Source organism: Colletotrichum graminicola (genome assembly GCF_000149035.1).
Source record: "Colletotrichum graminicola M1.001 genomic scaffold supercont1.1, whole genome shotgun sequence".
Taxonomy (NCBI): Eukaryota; Fungi; Ascomycota; class Sordariomycetes; order Glomerellales; family Glomerellaceae; genus Colletotrichum; species Colletotrichum graminicola.
The window spans coordinates 86,315-107,869 of record NW_007361005.1 but is presented as its reverse complement, the minus strand read 5'-3'; the positions used below and the strand labels follow the sequence as shown (position 1 = coordinate 107,869).

At 56.6% G+C, this 21,555-nt stretch overlaps 7 protein-coding genes across 7 annotated transcripts; 3 read left to right on the top strand and 4 right to left on the bottom strand.

Annotated features, from left to right (window-relative positions):
- Positions 1–2,784: 2,784 nt before the first annotated feature.
- Positions 2,785–3,363, top strand: GLRG_00026 (uncharacterized protein; the record flags this gene model as incomplete). The annotated part of the gene is made up of 1 exon (XM_008090711.1): positions 2,785–3,363. The coding sequence occupies one exon, from the start codon at positions 2,785–2,787 to the stop codon at positions 3,361–3,363; it is 579 nt and encodes a 192-aa protein (XP_008088902.1).
- A 765-nt stretch (positions 3,364–4,128) lies between these two features.
- GLRG_00025 (ADP-ribosylation factor family protein) lies at positions 4,129–5,037 on the bottom strand (the record flags this gene model as incomplete). Its single annotated transcript, XM_008090710.1, has 5 exons — positions 4,129–4,152; positions 4,226–4,549; positions 4,640–4,723; positions 4,813–4,851; positions 4,963–5,037. The coding sequence occupies 5 exons, from the start codon at positions 5,035–5,037 to the stop codon at positions 4,129–4,131; spliced, it is 546 nt and encodes a 181-aa protein (XP_008088901.1).
- Positions 5,038–5,966: 929 nt separating this feature from the next.
- Positions 5,967–6,546, top strand: GLRG_00024 (ribosomal L39 protein; the record flags this gene model as incomplete). Its single annotated transcript, XM_008090709.1, has 3 exons — positions 5,967–5,972; positions 6,269–6,369; positions 6,498–6,546. 3 exons carry the CDS (start codon positions 5,967–5,969, stop codon positions 6,544–6,546), a joined length of 156 nt encoding a protein of 51 aa, XP_008088900.1.
- A 1,247-nt stretch (positions 6,547–7,793) lies between these two features.
- Positions 7,794–8,488, bottom strand: GLRG_00023 (Skp1 family protein; the record flags this gene model as incomplete). The annotated part of the gene is made up of 4 exons (XM_008090708.1): positions 7,794–7,970; positions 8,027–8,197; positions 8,261–8,358; positions 8,422–8,488. 4 exons carry the CDS (start codon positions 8,486–8,488, stop codon positions 7,794–7,796), a joined length of 513 nt encoding a protein of 170 aa, XP_008088899.1.
- Positions 8,489–12,227: 3,739 nt separating this feature from the next.
- Positions 12,228–14,049, top strand: GLRG_00022 (Alg9-like mannosyltransferase; the record flags this gene model as incomplete). Its single annotated transcript, XM_008090707.1, has 4 exons — positions 12,228–12,336; positions 12,482–12,867; positions 12,932–13,059; positions 13,122–14,049. 4 exons carry the CDS (start codon positions 12,228–12,230, stop codon positions 14,047–14,049), a joined length of 1,551 nt encoding a protein of 516 aa, XP_008088898.1.
- A 435-nt stretch (positions 14,050–14,484) lies between these two features.
- Positions 14,485–16,219, bottom strand: GLRG_00021 (uncharacterized protein; the record flags this gene model as incomplete). The annotated part of the gene is made up of 2 exons (XM_008090706.1): positions 14,485–14,821; positions 15,741–16,219. 2 exons carry the CDS (start codon positions 16,217–16,219, stop codon positions 14,485–14,487), a joined length of 816 nt encoding a protein of 271 aa, XP_008088897.1.
- Positions 16,220–18,436: 2,217 nt separating this feature from the next.
- GLRG_00020 (pre-mRNA-splicing factor 38B) lies at positions 18,437–21,454 on the bottom strand (the record flags this gene model as incomplete). The annotated part of the gene is made up of 5 exons (XM_008090705.1): positions 18,437–20,400; positions 20,449–20,770; positions 20,828–21,189; positions 21,247–21,356; positions 21,414–21,454. The coding sequence occupies 5 exons, from the start codon at positions 21,452–21,454 to the stop codon at positions 18,437–18,439; spliced, it is 2,799 nt and encodes a 932-aa protein (XP_008088896.1).
- Between the last annotated feature and the right edge of the window lie 101 nt (positions 21,455–21,555).

The window sequence follows — 21,555 nt, the reverse complement described above, 5'->3', positions numbered from 1 at the left end:
GTGGGAAGGAGAGGGTGAGGTGAGGCTTCGAGTGAGTGTCGGTCGGCTTGGGTCCAATTGAGCACCAACAAGCACAGAAGTCAGATCGGGAAACAGATCAAACGAGATCGCTGGGGGAGGGTCCGCTGGAAGGGAAGTGGAAAAGATAAATCCTCTCTGTTGTACGACAAGGCAAAAAGACAGCGGGTCCCTCCCATCACCTCGGCCCCTCTGCTGCCCAGTTTCTTCGGCTCCTGGAACCAGCGTTCTCTCACGTTCGTGAAGCTCCAGCAGAGTGTGTGACCAATGGGAGGACCGATGAATGCAAGCTTGGGACGGCCGAGGTCCACCGGGAGGCTCCATCGCGAGATTTCCTAGCGTCATTCGGCCACCCCCCTTGTATCTGTAGATGGTACTCCATAGCTCCACCCCCTTGTTGCTGAGATGTGTGGGTGAAGCTTGCCCCAGGACCAACCCATGCCAACGCACCCTACTCAGTCCTTTTGCACCGTTATAATCATCCCGCGCATCGAATAAATACAAGGGAAATATCCTGGCCAGAATTAGGCCCCAAGTTGATCGTGTCTAAAGGTTGTTTATAGCTCCACATCTAGAAAGAAGTTTGCATTACATCTCCTTGGATCTGTACTAAGAACTGGCGATATGATAATATCCAAGGGGCGGCTTAAACCTAGTGACTATGCAACTTTATGTGGCGGAACGTGGATGAGCAGTCTCAACATTGTTGACCGAGGCCAAGGGTTTCTTTCGGAGAACACCGTCGTCCAAGGCACGCCCTTGAGATGTAAGATGTACCAAAGGACAAAGAATACACGGCATCCAACCGACGATGCCCCCCCCCCCCCAATCCACGGTGACTACCCCTCGGTTTGGAAATGGAGCACAGGACGAATTAACAGCGGCCAGAGCTGTGCGTTATCACCGACATCGCGCGGGGCGTTATCGCCGTGGCAAAGGTCACGTCCACACCAGAGACTTCTTGCAGCCGCCGAGCGCTGCATTCAGGTAGACAGAACTTCTATCTCGCTGCGTCACATGGCCGCTCGCCAGGTTCGGCCGACGAGCCGACGGGGCCCGGGAAGCGCGCCGGGCCCCGCGGGCTCTGCTTTTGGGCAAGGGGTGCGTGCTGTCAGCCAAGCGCCGAGGACTGAGACCTCGCATCTCGGCGATATCCCGGGGGTGGCCGGAATCTTGCATTGAGCCTGAAGACCATGTAGCTGGTGTGCATGCTATTGGTTGTCTATACACCATAACGGACAGGACTGTAGGGACGAATCTCCCCCGATCGAGTCGAAATGCTGCGCTGGGAGAGGAACACAACATGGAAGATCCCATGTCCGCCCGCCAGTAAGAGACAGAATTTCTCTTTCAACCCGGTGAGGATCCACGTGGCTCCGCGGAAGAATGGAGGTGGCGTTCCCTCAGCAAGACAGACGGCGCCTTCCGGCGCGGAAGCCATTCCGGAGCTGTAAGTCTCAAGCTGCACTATATTCGTAGGCAGCTTGGAAGAGGAGCTCCGGTAGGTGACAGGGGTGAGCGCATTGGATTCCCCCGGTTACATCTACCCAACAACCCTATCAACTACCAGCGACATACCACGACGTCGGATGCACGACGTCCCCGCTCTCACAACTACAAACTCATAGTCAACGAATTCGACGTAGGCCTTGATCGAGAGGCACTTGCTATCCGTCATGCAACAGGCGTCAACGTGCTGTTGAATATCAGAACTCGGCTTGCCGAGAGGAAGACCAAGTCTTGGATCAAACCGGCACCATCACCACATCGACTTGGTGCTTGTCCTCTCTTGTAAAAGCTAGTGCGGCGTTATGGCCAGATAAAACGAGATAAAAAAACGTCCGGTACTAAAACAGAGGGGAATAAACAGTTTGTTTGCCCGTCAAAGAAATTATGGGCGCGTCATATGGGGGACGTACGGCAAGCAACCTCAACCAGTGTCACCGACTATTTGGCTGACGAGCCTCGCCTTCGTCCGCCGAGAAGGTATTAGTAGGTCTCTATCGGCTTGGCCGAATGGGAAGTTCTCGTGACAGGCAAAATCGACCTTCGTCGGACAGGTGAAGAGGGCAAGTCCGGCGACATATGATGTACGACGCGCCGGCTCGGGAGGTTGACGGCAGAACCGCCGACGTGCGCCCCAGGTTCTTGCCTATTACAGCCTCCGGCCATGCGGAACGAACAGGCTCATCATTCCCCCGCAACAACCTCCCCTACTTCTGTCAAGTGTTACAGGTGATTCTCTCCCCGCTCGATGGCAGTCTTCGCGCCGAAGCAGAGAGGACGAGCTGGATGCGTCATCCCCAGCTTGCCACCCCCAAACTACGGCGACACACGAACCACGACACCGCACAGCGAAGGACAAGCGGGAGGGAGCAAACGTGGCGAATTCTCCGCGATGGGAAGGCCAGCGTCACACCCGCATCCGACCCGCACCCGAACGCGCCCTCTATCCACGGTGGATGCTCAAGTAGGGGGTTTCCACGAGCGTGTGGCTGTGAGAACACATGAGTCTATCACAGAATTCACCGTCACACACCCTCCGTGATTCACAGCGAACCCCTTTTCATCGCGGCTACAGGAAATCTTGCCGCCGGAGTTGCCGAAGTAGACTGAGAATCCTATATACCACTCTCCCAACCCTGTTTTGGTACAGAACAACAATATCTGGTATTTTCAGTAATCTTTCGAAAAAAAAACAAAAAACCCCCAGCTTCGAGCTACAGACTCCTCCGTGGACCTTCAGCCGTTAAAGAACAGCCCATCATGCACCTCGCAATACCACTCTCTCTCCTCCTCATTCTCACCGCAGCAACACCCAGCCCGGCCCCGGCCCCGGACGACGACGACGACACTGTCTGCCCCGAGGGCACGATCGCCTGCGGCCCAGTCTGCGTCCGCGACAACCAGCGCTGCTGCAACGACCCCTTCACCGCCGACTTCTGGTCATGCGAGAGCGCCCAGTCGTGCGGCCCGTCAAGGAAGGAGGGCTGCCGCAACCCGGCAAACCAGCACCCTTCCCCTCCTACTTCCCCGTCGCCGTCCCCATCCCCGCCGCCCGGACCGCCGACCATCACGGTGTCGTCCACCACGACGCGGACGCGGACGGTTCACACGCAGCTGACGCCGACGGACGCGGACCAGCAACCGCCGACGTGCTTTTTCGACGTGCCGCTCGCGAGGCGGGCGCCCTCGGATGGGAACCAGGTGCCCTGCCCCACGTCGCTCGTGTCCTCGCTCGACACCCCGGCCGGGGTCCCCACCGAGACCGGGGCGGCCGCCGCCGTCCCACACCGGCGGTGGGATGTCGCGGCGCTTGCTGCCGCCGTTGCGTTGCTGGTTTAGCCTGCTCTGGAGGTCCTCATAATAACGAGGCAGCTGCTCGATAAAATCGGCATTGCTTTTTTTTTTTTTCCATGTTTCAAATAGGGCTCGCTCATGCCCATGAATCCAATCCGAGAATTACAACCACGTCAGGTGTCTGCTGCGCGCGAGTCTCGATACTCAAGCGAGGCCTTGTGAAATGTTTCTTACGCACCCCTCCCACCTCATTTCCACAGTCATATCGTGCGGCCAAGGCGTGGACAACAGGAACGGCTCTGTCAGAACAGAAACCAGGGACGCGGTACGACGTCCCCGTGCTGGCATTAGAAGCGTATAAACTGATAAAACGACGAATCAACTCGAGTTTCCCTCTGTCTGTCTCGTCCCGGCCATGCCCTTTGACCGCCTCATGCAATGTATCTGCGAAATGTATGTATCCATCCGTTCCCGGTCGAGAGCCCATCGTTCCAACGAGGGCGTTGACGCCCATTAACAACCGGCGAGGCTGACCGGTCAATACTGCCACCCGATTCCACGTTCATCACTGTGTTACACCCTCGACGAAGGCGAAACGCCGATGCTTCGGTACCCTAAGGCCGAAAAAAAAAAACAATCCTACGTGGTGCCTTCTCCCTAACCAAAAGACACCGACAAAACACACCACTGATGCGCAGCTCTACCCGGCTAAAAGGGGCCATATTATGAATCGTAAAGGGCGTTATGTATAATGGTTGCTGGGGGGAGGTTGGCTGGGCGTATGGGGTTCACGGAGCCGAGACTCCTTGTTTATGACTCCTGGTTGACAGTTTGCTACAAGACGTTAGTACTGTTGAGGAAAATGACTTGCTCCTTAAGAAAGCCAAGGGGTAGGACGTCAACGTACGACAAGCCAATCCATGCCCTCCGTAACACCGCTGCCGTCGACGGCGGAGCAGGCCATGATGCTCCAGTTCCGGTCGCGCAGCTCGCCCAGGCGCAACGCCTCCGAGATCTCGCCCGCGCCCTTGGCGCCGGGCTGGTCCTGTTTGTTGGCGAAGACGAGAAGCGAGGCGTCCTTGAGCTCCTCCTCGTTGAGCATGGCGCCCAGCTCCTCGGCGGCGGTCTGTAGACGCTCGATATCGGTCGAGTCGACGACGAAGATGACGGCGGCCGTGTTGGCGTAGTAACACCGCCAGTACGGGCGGATGCTGGTCTGGCCGCCTAGATCCTACGGGCAAAGCGCGCGGGGCGCTCGTGTCAGTCTCTTGCGTGCTCGCTAAAACGTGTGAGGGGTGCATGGAGGGGGGGCTCCGCGTACCCAGACGTTGAAATTGAGGTTTTTGTATGTGACGGACTCGACGTTGAATCCTATCGTCGGGATCGTGGTGACAACCTCGCCGATCTGAACGGTGCAAAACGTTAGCTTCCCAGTTGACCACATATGCGCGCCCGCCCGCGCGAGCGTCGGGGATGTTTAGAGCGCAAGCACACCTTTAGTCTGTACAGGAGTGTCGTCTTGCCGGCGTTATCCTACATCCGCAGTTTGTCAGCTTCGTGCATCCGTGTCTGGACGGGGGTTTGGGGTCCCCCAGAAAGCGGCAGCGATGGGGGGACGTGTCTATCGGGGGAGTTTTTGCGTACCAGTCCCAAGATCAGTATCCGAATCTCCTTCTTGGACCACAGAAGGCCGGAGAGCCATGACATGCTTGCGCCCATCTTGATGGATTATACGTTGGAGGGTTCGGAAGGGGTTGTTGCTGGGTTCAGGACTGGCAAGTAGGGACGCAAGGACCGTGGTGTTGCGGGCGAGTGTAGTAATGCTTGCTTGCCACTGTACGCGGTTGGCCTCGGGACATAAGGGTTGGTGGTGTAAATAGGTAGCAAAGGTGGCTTGTTTCCCAGGAGGCGGCAGCAGAATGACGGAAGACCCCTGGCGGTGAGTTAGGTACCTTATGTACAGGGCAATAGTACCCGTGTTCGCATTGATAGAGAAAAACCCGAGAGATCGGATGAAGTTCAGGGGTAAGTAAAATGACAAGAGGCCTGCCTATCCCTTTCTGTTTTGGTGACAAATAGTCGCGCTGTCCGTTTCTTCAAGCTGTTTTGTCTGCAACCTAGTGAACAAAGGACCGTTGTACAAGAATCTTGACGGCTTGCTCCCGTAAGGTAACGGTAAACGGGTCCCCCCCCCTAATTGACAATTTTTAAGACATGCATGGGGGGATGGGAATTCCTGTCCGGGCGTTCAAGCGGCACCTCTGGGGCCGGTTGGGGGTTATCACGTAATCAGCGTCTGCTCATACTGCCTTAGGCAGAATTTCGATGTCGAGTCATTTCCGAAGAAAAGGATAAAAAGAAAGAGTCTTATCTAATCAGAAGGCCTTCGATGTACACTAAGGAGGGGAGAGCCACATGCGGAGCCACACGGTTGAGCCTCTGAGGCGAGTGACCGCAGTGACTCCTCCGGAAAGCGTGACCGACCCCACCTCTTGCCCTGCCCGCCAATCAGGGCAACTGCGGGCTCGCTAACCCAGTACGCCTCGTGCGCACGAATTCTCTAGAAATCAGAAAAATCTCCCAAACCCATCGAGAGCACAACTGCACCCCAAGGACTCGACCAGTTTGATCAGCCAACAGCCGTCAAAATGCCGGTACGTGATGCCCACGCTCTCTCTGCGCGCCCCTTTTCGACGACGACGACGACGACAATGATGATGTGATTCCCCTCCGTCGCGGTCGAATTACCCGGAAAACGGATGGTGAAGAGAAGCGAACCCCCCCCCCCCCCCCGGCCGCCGCCGCCGCCGCGCGCGGGTTCGTGGACTTTTTGAGGAGAGAGGTGGAGGGGCAATACACATCATCGCTATCACGATCGGAGAGAAGGGGCCGCAACGAGGAACAATATTCCAACCCGGAAGCAGAGCGCTGACATTCTTCTCGAATACAGAGCCACAAGTCTTTCCGCACGAAGCAGAAGCTCGCCAAGGCGCAGAAGCAGAACCGCCCCATCCCCCAATGGATCCGTCTTCGCACCGGTAACACCATTCGGTACGATACACCCTCGGGATTGCTCCCTCCAGCCATCATCCTTCGGCACTACGTGCTGGAAGGACGGCCAGGCGGGGAAGATCTCGACCCCGAAGTCTGATCGAGCACATGACTGACGTGAAGTACAGCTACAACGCGAAGAGACGCCACTGGCGCAAGAGCAAGCTCGGCATCTAAACCACTCGCCTCCTTCTCTCTTCAAAATCCCCTTGCCATACCTTGCGGGCTTTTCCCGGTCTCCCATGGTACCGCCGACCGAAGAAACGACGACACCGCGCTCGACTTGAGGAAAATTTTCTTTCACAACTAGGAGGGGTCACTCTGACGGACTCGTTAAATACCCGCTGGCTCGAGTCCCGATTCGAGGGGGAGGTAGTCTCACAGGATGGAGGGGAACCAAAATGGGAATGCCCGGCTCGGCTAGACTCTCTACGTATTGCATGTTACGGTCATAGGGAAAGGAATGCAAAATCATTGATGCCTCTGAACGAAGACACAAGAACCCCACCACTGCTCGCTGGCTTGGATTTCCGTGACTTTAACGGTCGTTCAGGGTCTGGCTCGCCAGTTTGGCTCGTCGGTATACGTCAACGTGTATGCCAAGTCAGTCAATGATACTCGGGTCCTGATGCCAACTCAGGCCGGCAAGGCCGCCTTCATCCGGTACAATAGGACTATGATATCGGCACCGAGACGACGGCGGCCCTGACGGATACTGCCTGTAGAGCCCGCATTTACTTCAAATTTTGTGATTCGTGGACGATACCCGGTGAGCGGCTGCTCAAGCACTTGCCGTTCCGATGACGGGTAAAATGATTGCTCTTTTACATTGTGTGCAGAAGCGCCCTGAGATTGTTAGTCCATCCTGGTCCTCCGTGCCGACTGCCCCGCCCTACTTGGGTAGTTCGCAACCAAATTAGGCTAGAACGCAAATATGTAGGCCCGAGGAATTGCTAGGCACAAGCTGTCCTGCCCAGGACTTGTAATCCAGACACTGTAGACCTCAAGCTCCAATAGGCAGCGCAATAAGAATGGATCCCCGCAGGGCACTTCACTTGCCTACCAAGAGAAAAGGAATAAGGCAAACTGGAATCGTCTGGCCATCCTCAGGTTCAGAGAGAATGAGTACTCAAAGTGTCTTGCTATAACTGTCTAGCAAACCAACTGGCGGAGCATGTTTGCTCGGCAAGAGGGAGTCGTGTGTCGACTGTCTCACTCACCATCCTGATGTCCCTGTCCGTGAACACCCAAATCCTGACCTGTGGAGCAACCCGCAAACTTTCCAGGCAACCGAAACCGAATAAAAGAGCGATCGTCATAAACGCCGGAGTACGATGCATCACACATTAGGAGTGAAGAGAGATATCCGAAGAGGGATTCGAACCCATACTCCGGCCATCCACCACCCGAATCGACCATGGTTCTTAGCGATCCTCGGCCCACTCGTTCTCACGGCGAATCTGCTCCTCCTCCTCGGGTGTGAAGTCGTTGGTAATGTTGAAGGTCTTGCGGATTTCCTCGGGGGACTTGCCCTTGATCATGTTGGCAACGGTCTTGCAACCAACGTCGAGTAGAGGCTTGATGTCAAGGTAGTTGGAAGCCTAGACAGGTATTAGCTCGGTCACATTAACAATCGATGGGCGGCAGAGCGTCATACAAGGATGATCTCGAAAAGCATCTCCTGGTCAACCTGCATAAACTTCTGGTCCCACTCCTCGATCTCGGTAGTCTTTTTGCGAGCATCGTTCTCGTCGTCCTGGGTCTGAACGGGGTCGTTGCGGTGGTGGTCGCACCAGTCGATGACCTTGCGAAGGACTGCCTCATTCACCTGCGGAAGGAAGGTTAGCGCTGTGGTCATGGGTGACGCAGAAATGGCGGGGTAACGACGTACGTTGGGGATGGGAATAGGGTTCTCCTGGCTGATGCTGTCGTCACCAACATCCTCGAGCATGTTCTTGATGAGCATGGAGCGCTCAGCGACAACACGATCTAGTGCCTTTCAGTCAGCAGGGTGCGACAAGGTCGAGCGGCGGCGGGAGGGGTCTGACGTACCAACTGGGATGGTGATGTTGTCGTTAGACTGGACCCAGATCTTGGAATCCTTCTTTTCGGCGGCCATTTTGTATGATATGGGCTGTTAACCGTGTGATGCTGTCCTGGGGGGTATTAGCTTGAAGTGGTGAGTTGCGATGATGGAGCGTTGCTTGATTGATTAATCGGCTGAGGGTGGAAGGCGGAAGATGGTGGGGGAAGGCGAGCCTGGGTGAAGCGGCTGTCGCACGCTGATGTGCACTGACAACTTACGGTTCGGAGAATGCAATATATCGAATAGGTTTATGTTCGTAGGCGAAGACAACCTGGGATTTGTTCGAAGCAATGTCGACAAACAGAGTGGAAATGGTGTGCAGTCGGAGGTAGCTTTTGATCACGGCTGGCAGGCTGACTTTGGGTTGGATGGTTTTGGGGTCGGGGGTGGTAGGTTGTGGAGAAAAGGAAGTCACGGAGGGGATGGCTACCTGTGGAAAACGCAAGCGCTAGAAAAAGGAAGAGAGGCAGGTACTGTGATTGGCTTGAATCGTTTGCTCTTAGTGAATAGTGGGCCCGTTGCCTCTGGTGCCTGGAGACTGGAGAAGCTGGTCCTAGGCCGCAAATCATCGTCTTTCAGCCGACCTCAAAGGCCTCAGCCAAAGCCCCCCACTAAAGCTGCAGGGCAGCGGAACCCATTGCGCTTCAGGACAGGAGAGAACCCCCCGCTCTCCTGGAGTCTATTTTAATAATAAAGGTGTTGGTTTTTAGTTCAAGGCCCCAGTGTGACTAGGCAGAAGCATTAGAGAATTCAAGATCTTTCTAGACCCGGGATGACTACTTTCCGAATTCCCTTCACCTCTAAGGGGCAAGGAAAGGTGATGCTGTCTGCATGCCCTTTGCGGTTGACTCCAACAAGGACAAGATACTCTCCTATAACTTGTAACCCGCAGCGACCAAGGCCAATCCAGCAGCGCTTTGAAGCTCAAGATGGAAAAAAAGTGACAGCACTGGTGAAAATGTTTGGCCCAGTTCTCTCTTGCGCTTAGTAATTATAGGTCTACCGCGGGCGACATAACACCTTGCGTTTCGGAATCGATTCGTTTGCCGACTCTCACTTGGCTGATCTATGGTTGCTGTTAGAAAGCAGGTCAGGTCAAGCCACCGATAGCCACAGGCCTTTCAGCCAGGCACCTGGCGGAGAGTGATCAGCAGAACCATCAACTCAAACATGGCCTTGACAGCGGCTGATGTTTGACGGCCTCATTTGTTACAGGCTTCTGATACAGGGCAACTGTGCTGCATATACTTTGGGCTTGATCATATTATATTTTCTTGCTGCAGAGCGGTTTGCCCTGGAACTATCGACCGTGGTCTGACGAAGATGCCATATTAGGTACCGTGCTGAACGGTTTCAAGTTGCGCATATAAATATGCCAACTCAACGAATCACACAGATACGGTGCCGTATCTGGTTGGGCCCAGATTTTGATTCCCTGGAAGTCGGGCCTATCCCATGACAATAGTCCAGACGATGCCCCTTCGAGAGACGCTTGTGACCGAGTAGACAACTCGTGACCATAGACGCCCCAGCTGATAAAATCGAATTCGAAGCAAAGCACGCTCTTACCGCTGCATGTGCCCTGTAAAGGAAATACAAGTGTAAGGTCAGTGTAAAATGAGTTGTCCATTTCCAGGTTTGTGTGTCAATGAGGAACGGGAGAGCAAAGATGTTCCGGTACCGGGAGGACGCTTGCGTGACGCCGTTGGGCGGGTGTACATTTGCCAAAACCGACCGGAAAGGCAAACGCCGGAACAGAACCGGGTCTTTGGCGCCTCCGTTAGAGTGCCGGCAAAGCACCGCCACCCGTTCAACGGTTGTTCGGTGAACGAGCTGCTCGGGCGGGATGGCTCTGACTTCCTAGGTTGATGCTTGCTAACAACAACAACAACAACGACGACGATGACGATGACGACGGCAGTGAATTTGGCGGCGGGGCTTGTGCTCACCGCCTGAGCGTGACTGTGTTTCTCATGGCACGACGCAGTATTGTCAACTTACACGCGCCATGGATGTGGCCCTGTACCGAAGCCCATATCGGACTGGCATCTGGAGACGATGGGGGCGGGCGATAAGGCAAGCCAGGGCCGATGGCGAAAGCGAGCTGCACGCACTTAAGGAAGCCTGTCTGCCCCAGGGAATCAACCCCCACGACACGCAGGGGAGAGCCAATGGTCTCATGACGCGCAGTCATATGGCCCAAGACATTCGAGATGGCTACATTCTGCGAAGCATTCCCTGTCGCGCAAAAAAACTCCTGGGCGCGAGACTGGAAAGAAGTACAAAGATTGCTGGGTCCATTTTCCGGACTTAATTTCATGGTACCGCTCCAGCCAGAGTAGGTGGCGCGCTTTCGTCCCTAACAGTCATCAATGGTAACCTATAGCGCCTCTAATGTTAATGGGGCCCACGAAGCCGAAGCTTGCGCGGATGGATGTAAGGTGCCCCGGGCCAAATTACATTACGTTCGTCTGATATCAGGCCTCACCGGACGAACGATGTTTGTCAACCGACTTCATCCGGGTGTGTGTGTGTGTGTGTGTGAGTGTGAGCGTGCATGCGTGTGTATGTGCATGTGCGCCTGTTACTCCAGAGACGGGTTGACTTCAGGAGTGCAACAAGTTGGCAAGCCATCGCTAGGTTGAGGGGATGCCGGATGGAGATGATGCATGATGACGCTAATTCATATCGTGTTATTTGGTTGGCCTTGGTTGGGGAAAGGGGTGTTGTTACCCCCCCGGCACGCAGTGTATTGTACGGAGAGCGAGTGGACGAGGAGGAGGACAAGTAAATCAGATAATGGAAGGAGCCCCCCGCCTTAGCCGTTTTGGGGGCTAGTGGTCCGATGCGAGGCCTCTTGCGAGAAGATACTGGCAGGGAACAGGGGGGCCGTTGCAGCGACGTATACATTAGTAGTACGGTCGCGCGTTGGCAGTTGGCATGCACCCCATCCAAGGAAGGTAGGTATAAGGTGTTTTTAAGGTGATGCTTGGTAGACTATCTGTAATAGTACTCAGCTCAGGTAGGTAGGTAGAGGACATCGTGCCTGCTTGCCTTGAGATGACAGCCACCTTTGCGGTCTTCAGAATCCTCGAGCTACCTTCCCTGGAGTTCTGTCCGTCCGTCTGACCAGACCAGAACTCTCCCTCACCTGACATCTCATGCCATCCAGAAGTCCCCTGGCAAGAAAGAGTAGCGAAGCACCAAGCAGAATCAAGGGCAGGGGCCATGTGCCTACTTCAGGGATTGCGGATACACCCTCATATGGAGAGTTCTGTGTCTAATGCTCGGGACCTGGAACCTTACCCTAAAAAAAAGCACCAGAGTACGGAGTACCCCCCCTCCATCCACTGGGACACGTTGGGACTGGGCGCTCAGCGTTCGCGCAGAAATACCCTGACCATCACCCTACCTCATCTCTTCTCTGCTGCGCAGTTCATTGCCTTCGTTTCTTTTTTCTTCCTCCGCCCTCTCCTTCACCTTACAACATCCATTTTCTGTTGGATTACTTGATCCTACATTTCTCTCCTTCCCCCTCCACACCTCGCCGCCGACCTACCCTTGGCGAACAATCGCATGTTCGGCTTCTTTGCATGCGCTCTTCCTCCTGATGATGCGACGTTGCGACCAATACTCTTCACAACAAACCTGTCGTCCTTGTCCCGACTAACGACCATCAACTTGTAATTCCTTCGCACTCGACTGCTGACCGATGCTCGAGCTGCACGCAGCACCCCCGACGGCCATATATTGATCAAAAGCGTGACGAGCTATGTGGCGGAGGACCTACCTGTTCCTGGTGTTGATCCGGCTGTGGTTCGCGCTGTCGCCCAGCTACCTCCACCCCGACGAGAACTTCCAAGGCCCAGAGGTTATCGCAGGTATGTCTAATACGCTGTCCCATTCGGTGCGGGTCATAGGTGCATCTCTGTGTTGTGCGCCGTCGAGCTTCCCCGAGCTTCACTTGAGCTCGGGTTGAGTTGGGGCTCGTTTTCGTCAAGGATCCAGACTGACGGCGTGGCGCAGGCCAAATCTTCAGCTACCCGGTCCGACACACGTGGGAATTCACAAACGAACATCCGATACGAAGCGTCTTTCCATTATGGCCTGTGTACGGCCTGCCCATGTTGCTACTGCGATGGCTGTGGATCGGTAACGGCAAGGACGGGGAGATCCCTCCCATCGCAGTCTTTTGGACCCTTCGCGTGCTCATGTTCGCCACCAGCTTTGTACTGGAGGACTGGGCCATCCACGAGCTCATCAGCTCCCCGCGCCACCGACGCGTTGCTGTGCTTTTGGTTGCTTCGTCTTATGTCACATGGACCTACCAAACCCACACGTTCTCCAACTCGGTTGAATGCCTGGTTGTTGCGTGGTGTTTGGTCCTGATTCAGCGCATTGTCGAGAGCCCGGTAAGGACCCGTTCAGCAGAGCTTTGCGGCCGCACACCGACTGACATGCTAATGCTTGTGGCAGCAACAATCGTCGCTTCTCGCTTCTTCGATTCTTGGCGTAGTAGCCGTGTTCGGATTGTTTAATAGGATAACTTTCCCGGCGTTTTTGCTGATTCCGGGACTTCGCTTGATACCCCATTTTCTCAACAGGTTGGTCTTTTCCCCTGATGTCATGGTATCAGGGATGCACGCGCCCACTAACAACGTGACAGGCCCGTCTCCTTCATCGTCATGGCCTTGGCTGGTCTCACAACCACTTTCGTCGCCATCACACTGGATACGGCATTTTATCTTTCTGAGCCCATTAAATGGACAGACCTCATTTCCCGCCCCGTCATCACGCCACTCAACAACCTTCTCTACAACATTGACACAAATAACCTCGCGCAGCATGGCCTACACCCCTGGTACCAGCATCTCCTGGTCAACATCCCCATGCTGATTGGCCCGGCGGCAGTGCTGCTCTTCACCCAGCCGCACATCTCGCTTCGACTCTACTCGGCCATCTCCGGCGTCTTCGTGCTATCCATCTTCCAGCACCAAGAAGCCCGGTTCCTGTTGCCGACCGTCCCGCTCATCCTCTCGTCTGTTCACATGCCCAGGAGTCGTACTCTTCTCCGGGTGTGGATCGGCGCCTGGATTGTCTTCAATTTGTTCTTCGGCATCCTGATGGGCATCTACCACCAGGGAGGTGTTGTGCCAGGTCAGGTGTTTCTGAGCAAGCAACCAGATGCGACGCAAGCCGTCTGGTGGAAGACTTACACGCCGCCCATCTGGCTGCTCAACGGCAAAAATGAGGTTCTCACCACGCGCGACGTTATGGGCATGAAGGGCGATACGCTCCTCGAGGAGCTCACCAAGCTCGCGACGTGCGATACGCCCGCCGACCGACGCAACTCGGAGTACCTGAAGGAGAAGAACGGCACGTACCTGATGGCGCCGGCGTCGGCGACATGGATCGACCCCTATATCCCCAATAAGGGGCTCAAGGGCCTGCGGTTCCGCGAGGTATGGCGTTACAGGCAGCATCTAAACCTCGACGATTTGGATTTTGGCGACGACGGCATTTGGAACACCCTGGCACGGGTGATCGGTAGGCGCGGTCTTGTCGCTTGGCGGGTGACGAAGAGCTGCAAATGATCAGAAAGCAGCAGAAAAAAAGCAATGAATGAAAAGACTTTGAACGTTTGATGACACCACCTTGTCCGAGAATGGAATGAACTTGGTATCGTACATGTTCTCCCCCCAGCCTGCCCCAGCCATCAATTCCGAGCCATATCGCCGCACCGTTGTCGCCCGTTTCTTTCCCCCCTTTTCCCCTGTACAGGCCATTATGATTTTCAATGTTCATTAGTCGTCCCAACTCGCGGAAAAGGCCGTTCCCGTTCCGTTACCGAGGACCCTTCAGCGCAAGATCAAGCGCCTCCCGAGCGCCGTCATGTTTCTCATCGATGGGCTTCCCGTTGCCCGCCGCCGCCGCCTGTTCCTTCCTTCTCATCCGACACCATGCAGCCTTGACCCCGGCAGCCGCACACAAAACAAGATCCAAAGGGGGAAAAAGGTTCCTGACGCAGGTTACACCTTCGCCTTGTTGACGTCCACGGCGAAGAGCCATTTCCCTGATGTGTTCATCTCCCCGAGCCGGCTCTTCATCCAGCAGATGCGGCTGCCGTAGTAGTCGCCCCAGCCGGCGCCGACGCAGTCGGTGTGGGCGGCGCAGAGGTCGATGCAGGCGGCCATCGTGGTGGTCTCCTGCGACGAGAGGTCTATGGCGCCGTCCCCCGAGTTGAAGTCGTGGCCGCAGATGAGGCGGAAGTGACGGGCGGGGTTGCCCTGTGCCGAGAAGGTCGCGTTGTCCTTGGCCGGGCAGGTGATTGTCGCATGTTCTGTTGACTCGATGTTTATTGAGTTGCTGGAGGAGGGGAAGAGAAGAGAGGTCTGTGTTAGCTGGGTCGGCCAAAACATGGGATGGTGCGGAGCCGAGAGAGAGAGAGAGAGAGAGAGAGAGAGAGAGAGAGAGAGAGAGAGAGAGAGAGAGAGAGAGAGAGAGAGAGAGAGAGAGAGAGAGAGAGAGAGAGAGAGAGAGAGAGAGAGAGAGAGAGAGAGAGAGAGAGAGAGAGAGCTAGCTCCCATCAACCGGCGCCAGAGTCTTTAGTTTGAATAAAAACCGTTCCACTAAGCTCAAATTTCTAAAACAAGGTGCATCCGGCATCCACCTACCTCCTCGACCGATTAGAGAGTAGACGCTCCAGCCAAGGATTGAGCAAGGAAGAGGGAACGCCAGGATATTTGGTCTACCGGGAGATACTCTAGTTAAGATCACTTGTTAAGGGGATCCAAGTCCGACGGGCTGTTCCGCCGTTCCAATCATTTAACAGAGACGGACTGTATCTTGCTGAAGTTCAATAGTTGACACGTTCAGGTCCAATAAGAATAAGAGCTAGAATGTGTTAGTGTTGGATAATAATGACAACGACCTATGATATCTGAGGTGGGGGCCTGCTTTTAAGATCAGCTACGATATCTCACGCAAGTTCTTCCTAGAGATGCCGAGCCCGCGAGTAAGTCCGGTGGCGCCCTGTGGCTAGGCAGATTAGGGTCAGTTACACGTACCGGCGATACCAAAAGTGGATATGAAGGGCGATAGATTTTAATACTTAGCACCTTGTCACGGCCGACCTAATCTTGTGGCTGGCCCTAGTCACTGTTTCGACCCCATATCCGTTTAAGAGCCGGAAGTGAGAGAGAGAGAGAGACAGAGGCACAGAGACAACGGGCATATGGGAGAGGGAGAGAGAGAAAAGGGGGAAAGAAAGTGAAACGAGACATACCCTGAGTCTCTTTGCGAACGCCGCCCGACCGCCAAGCCCACGCCGACGCCGATGGCGATGGCCGCCACGACGATGACGATGGCGACGACCATGACGATGTAGCATAGCTTCCGACGCACGCCGCATAGCTTCCGCTGGCCGTCGGTGTCGAGCGACCTCTGGCCCAGCGGCGTCGCCGGCAGGTGGTGGTAGCCCGGGGGATGCTGCTGGCCACCGGGGCCGTACGCCGATGCCGCCGGCGAGTACGACGAGACGGGGGCGACCTCAAGGCCCGGGTTCTGTTTGTAGTAGTTGTGCCAGGCGATGGCGTCGTCGGCGATGTGCGGCGCCAAGGCGGTTTTGGCGTCGACGTGGGCGTGGGCGTAGGGCACGACCTCTGGGAGCGGGATGTCGTTCGGGCGCCAGGGGCTCGGGGCGTCGACGACCTCGAGGCCCGACTCGTACTCCTGCTGGTCCTGGTGTCGGTGATGGTGCTTCATGTTGAGATACTTCTCCCCCTCTCTCACCCCGTCTCCGTCGGCGGCGGTATGCTCGCGTGCTTTGGCATCGTCTCTCCCGCTTCTGTCCATTCCCTTTGAACCCTATCTACCGAATTTTCCGATTTCCCCCGGCGGCAGATCGAAGAGCGCCGGCCGTTAATGGAGTACAAGAGCAGCCACTTTCGCCGAGAGATGCACTCCAGATGGTGAGGGTTTAGACGCCTTTCGCAGAGTAACTTGGCTCTACTACCAAGCGGAACAAACGGAACGAGGGGCGGGGAGGAACGCAAGCACGCTAAGGGGGATTAAAAAAATAAAAAAAAGGTCCGCGGCAGTAAAGCAAAGAAGCAGCGAGGCTCGCGCAAAAGGTGAAAGAAACCGAAGACTGTTCAAGGAAAAGAAGGGGAAAAGGGAAAGAGAGGGCCAGACCTGAGACCATCTGGGCTGACCCGATGGGCTGGGCCCGTATTGGCCCGACGCTCGCTTTGGTGCCGTCCACTCCTCCAGCCCTGCCCTTGGTGGCGTTCGCGCATCAGCCAGGCATCAGGATAGCCCGGGGAAACGCGCCAGAGCAGACGGCAGCGGGATCCGGTTGTCGCTGCTGTGATCAACTGCTGTACGCATCCCTCTCCGGCAGGCAATGATCCTCCACCTCGTATTTACCAAGTGTGTAAGTATACTTGGAGCCGTGGAGGTACGGCCTGTCCCCCCATATGGCCCCCGGATTTGAAGCTGTATCTACATTACCTCAAACGAGACCCCCCAATCGTAAGGCCAGAAACAATGATCCCCAAGCTAGCGCGATGAGAGATGATCCTGGCGCCTAGCCAGACTCGACGTCGAGCACGTCCTCTTCGTTGGCTTTTGTGTCATCTCCACGAGCTTTCCCATCTCGACAAACTGACGAACAGGAGAGAAAGAGATGTGGCCTTTTCCTCCTTCAGTCGAGCTCTGCGAATCCTGGGCAAACTACCAAGCCGACGTGGTGTCGTATTCGAGATGGGCGGGTACCGTAGCAGTCGTGCAGGTTCTCCGGGAATTGAAGAGCCCGACATTGGCAGGGGCGTGGGGCGTTCGAGAGCACCGGCCAACAAGACGGTTCCGATGGTGCATCCGCTTGACAAAAGCCGAATGAGCTTGATTATTCGGTGCCCCTGCGTGTCGGGGGGTCCGCGCAGAGCCAAGACTGACTGCCTCTTCCTCATACAACTGCAGACCTGGGCCGTAGGGCGGGCGCCCTCGATTCGGTACCTGCCAGGGATGATCGCTGGTGCTGACGTGATGTGCTTCCTCCCCCCCGTTAGGATACTGCCGCAGCACGTTGGCCGGCAAACTCGAGTATTGATTGCCCGGTAAGCGCCGGCTGGTAGTGGGATGGGCGGCCTAGTCACCCTGAATGGACGCCGGCAAATTAGGCAGGGTCCACTAATAAAAAGGTCGTCGACGCTTTGTCAGACTATATGGCGCCACAACGTGTTCCAGATGGTTGGCTGGGCTGGGCCTTGGTGCACACGACGATGGGAAGGGATACGTAGTATATCATGGGGGACCGACGGCGGGGGTTTGGGTCTGGCGTACCGCCCCGGCCCCGAGTACATCCCGTAAAATGGGTGCCGGTCGACGCACCTCGCCGGCGGCGCGGGCCGTGAAGAGGAACCCGGCGTCCGCGCGTATACATCTCTTTCAGGTTTCCCGACTGACTCGACCGCGGATCCCGGCGCGCAACCGTGCAGTGACCATGCCCGAGTCCGAGGGACGAGCCGCGGACGAGCCCGTCCATTATCGGAATGGAATCCTCGTCCAGTCGTGAGTTTGCTGTCACAGGATCACGCATCTCGCAAGCATCACCCAGGTTGGAAAGCCAAAGTCATATCAATGAGTTCAATTACAACTTTAAAAGGCCGCGCGCGACTGCTGAAGCGTAAAAGGTCTACCTATTACCGGTTTTTTTTTTTTTAAATCTCGCGAGCCGCCAGTGCTCACTGGCCGTAGCGTGGGGAGAACAGGACTTTTTTTTTTTGTTGAGTTGGTATCGAATGTAACCTGGTATGCCCCTCCTCCGACCTCTACATAAGTGCAAACCCACCCCGGTCAGAAGTGGTCGGTGGCATTGTCCGCCCGCCGCTGTCTGCTCGGGCGGATAACGTGGTGACCCAACCTGCCGCCGGCCTTCCCCTTCGCCCCTATACCGGCACACGCAGCGTTACCGCCGGGCTGCTAGCCCCAACGGTGTCCCTCCCGCTCGGCCTCCATCCTGCGCATGCGCTCCTCTTCGTCCTCCGCGCTGATGGCCTCGCTGCGGCGCCCCTTGCGTCGGCTGCGCTTTCCGTCGTCGCCGCCTTCGTCTCTGCCCCGCTTGACACCCGCCAGGCCGGCCAGCCCAGCCATGCGCTGCGTCTCCTTGAGCAGACGCTCGCGGTCCCTGGCCTCACGCTCGAGGGCATGGGCATCCTTGGTGGGCACGCTAGGCGCGGCTTTGCTATTGACCGATGCCTGAGAGCCTCGTCTTCCCGTGTCTTGCCGGTCCGAGGCTCGGCCAGGCTTGGAGCTCGCTCCCCTGATCTCGAGGCCTGATGTGCTGCCCCGCGGGCCGGTGGGCGGGTTGAAGTCCTTTTCGACGGGCGTCGGCGGCTCGGCCGAGTGCTTGCGACTGCTGCGGTGACGGTGTTCCCGATCCCTGTGTTTGTCGCGCTTGCGATCCTTCTCACGGTCGCGATCCTTGCGGTCACGCTCACGGTCGTGGTCGCGGTCGCGATCTCTGTCTCTGTGGGAGCGGTGGCTGGACTTCCTGTGGTAGTCATCGTCGTGCTCGTCCCGGTACTTGTCCTTCTCCCGGTCGCGCCGCTTCTCGTCGCGGTCCCTGCGGCCCCGGTGACCGGATCTCTTCGAGTCGCTGGGCGAGGCAGACCTCGACCTTTCCTCGTAGCCATCGTCTCTGGATCGGGACTTGACCTCGTCGTCGTCGTTATATGAGGTGTGCTTCCGGCTCTTATGCTTCCTGCGACGGTACTCATCGTCTCGATCGTCGACGGACCTGGATTCTGAGCGTCTGCGCCGACGCCGGTGGCGGTCGCCGCGCTCGCTCTTGCGCTCTCGGCTCTGATCTCTGCTGCGTGATGGGGAGCGTGAGTGGTCCCGTTCGCGGGCGACATTGTCCCTCTCTGGTTTGACGTCAGGCTCCCTCTCACGATCTTGACTCGCCTCCCGTCGCAGGCTGCGGTCCTTATCCTTGGTGCGCGTAGATGAGCTGCTCCTCGATCGTTGCTGTTCCACGACGGGGCTCTGCGCGACAGGCCCATCAGCCGACGCCTGTCGACCGCCTCTCTCATCAGGAACGACATATCCTCGTGCACGCAACGTGTGCAAGCTTGTATTCGGCAGGCCCTGGCGCATGGCCTTGGGACCCGTCGGGGCATTTATAGGAACATCAGGTGCCGCAGGCGCGAATCCCGGGTTCTGGTTTGGGAAAGTCGGGGGTGGGATACGCTGGGGTCCATAGCCTACAGGCATACCGTTCCCGTTATATGCAGAGTAGTCACCGGAATCCTGTGCCATGTGTGATCCGTCCTCAGCGTTCTCCAATCCATCACGAGGGCCCTCCTCGTTCCCGGCCTCGTTCACGGGTTTGGAACCTTCGCCCCCACCACTACCATCCTCTCCGCTGTTGTCACCTCCCGCATGAGAGGCGTCGCCTTGCTCGTTGGTGCGCTCGCGGCCAAACTCGTCCACGTTGCTGGCTGCTCGACCAGCGACGTCAGATGCTTGGGCGGGCATGTTGGACCCGTGCTGCTGTTGCATGTGGCTCTGGTCCCCGTAGCCGCCATACTGTTGGTATCCGCCCCGACCATAGCCACCGCCGTAAAAGCCGCGTCCTCGTCCACGCCCACGGTTGCCGTAGTTGTTGCGGCGGTAGTCATTGAATTGGTGACCATAATTACCTTGATTGTACCCTGACTGGAATCCTGAGTTATAGTTGCCAAAGTCACCAGATCCCATGCCAGCAGCATTAGCAGAATTGAAATTATCTTGGCCGAAATTCCATGACTGTTGCCCGTTCCAGTTATTGGAGCCTGAGCCGAAACCACCGCCGAAGCCTCCCATGCCCATGCCTTGAGGACCATAGCCGCCGTTCATGTACATGTTCTGCATCGCCATTGGGTCCATACCCATTCCTGGCATACCTTGTAACGTCAGCTCAGGTTGCGCATGTGGCAACGGATGAGACCTACCCATCATAGGAAAGTTGCCGAACGAGTTAGCCCCCATGCCGTTCTGCATGGCCATCATCATCTGCATCTGGTTGAAGTCGCCGTTCCCGGCGAAGTTCATGTTCAAAAAGCCGCCTCCATTCATACCATTGAAGCTGGCGTTTCCATTCGCATTCGCATCATCACCTTTGGCACCTTCATTCTCCGCGGCATCATCACCCTCCTGCGGTTCGGCGTTTCCGTTGCCTTTGGCCACGTTCTCGTCGCCGGTGATGATGATTATCTCGTCGTCGTCCTCCTCTCCCTTAGAGATGGATGGCTCTTCGCCGTGGTTGGGCGCGTCCTAGAAGGCGTGTCAGCGAGGTTTCAAACCAGCACAAGCATCAATTGGGGCACCAACGTTGCTGTTCTGTGCCGCAGCCGCATCGGCGTCAGTGTTCTCGCTCGTACTCGCGTCCGCGGCGGGCGCAGGCCTGGAATCGGCATGTTCGCCCTGCGCACTGGGTGCAGCAGCAGGCTGCGAAGGGGTCTCGACGGCCGGGGATTCGGAGGGGGCAGCTGGGTATGGATTCGGCTTCGAATCGAGGGGGGGAGGTGGTGCCGAGTCCTTCACATCCCTGAACCGCGCCTCCTCGCGCTTTTTCTCCTGAGTACGGAGGAAGACTTTGATTGTCGTTCGCAGCGACTTGTGCGGCGTGCAGTCCTCGGCGGACACGGGCGAGTGCTCGCAAACCGGGCAAGACGAGGGTAGGGAAGATTGGCCTGGGATATCAGTCAGAGGACGATCGCAACGGTAGCGCAGGAGGTTGTACGACTGACAAGATTCGCAAATGGCCTGCTCGCAGCAGGGGAGGCGGAAGGCGTTGACGGCGAGCTTGCTGCAGATGGCGCACCGCAGCTTGATCGGAATGTCATCGGGCGCGAGTGAGCTAAAGGCGACGGGTTAGCCCGGCACCCCAAGTAAGCAGTTAAGATTGCAGACTTACCTGATGAGCTCGGCCTGAGCCGGGGTGATTGACGAAGCCATGCTGTCGTCGGTGTAGAAGGAAGGGCGCTCAAGACGAGGGAGACATGGGCGATGGAGGGGTCTGAAAAGTACAGCGGAAGTGGCCGCGTTGCGGTCAGCCG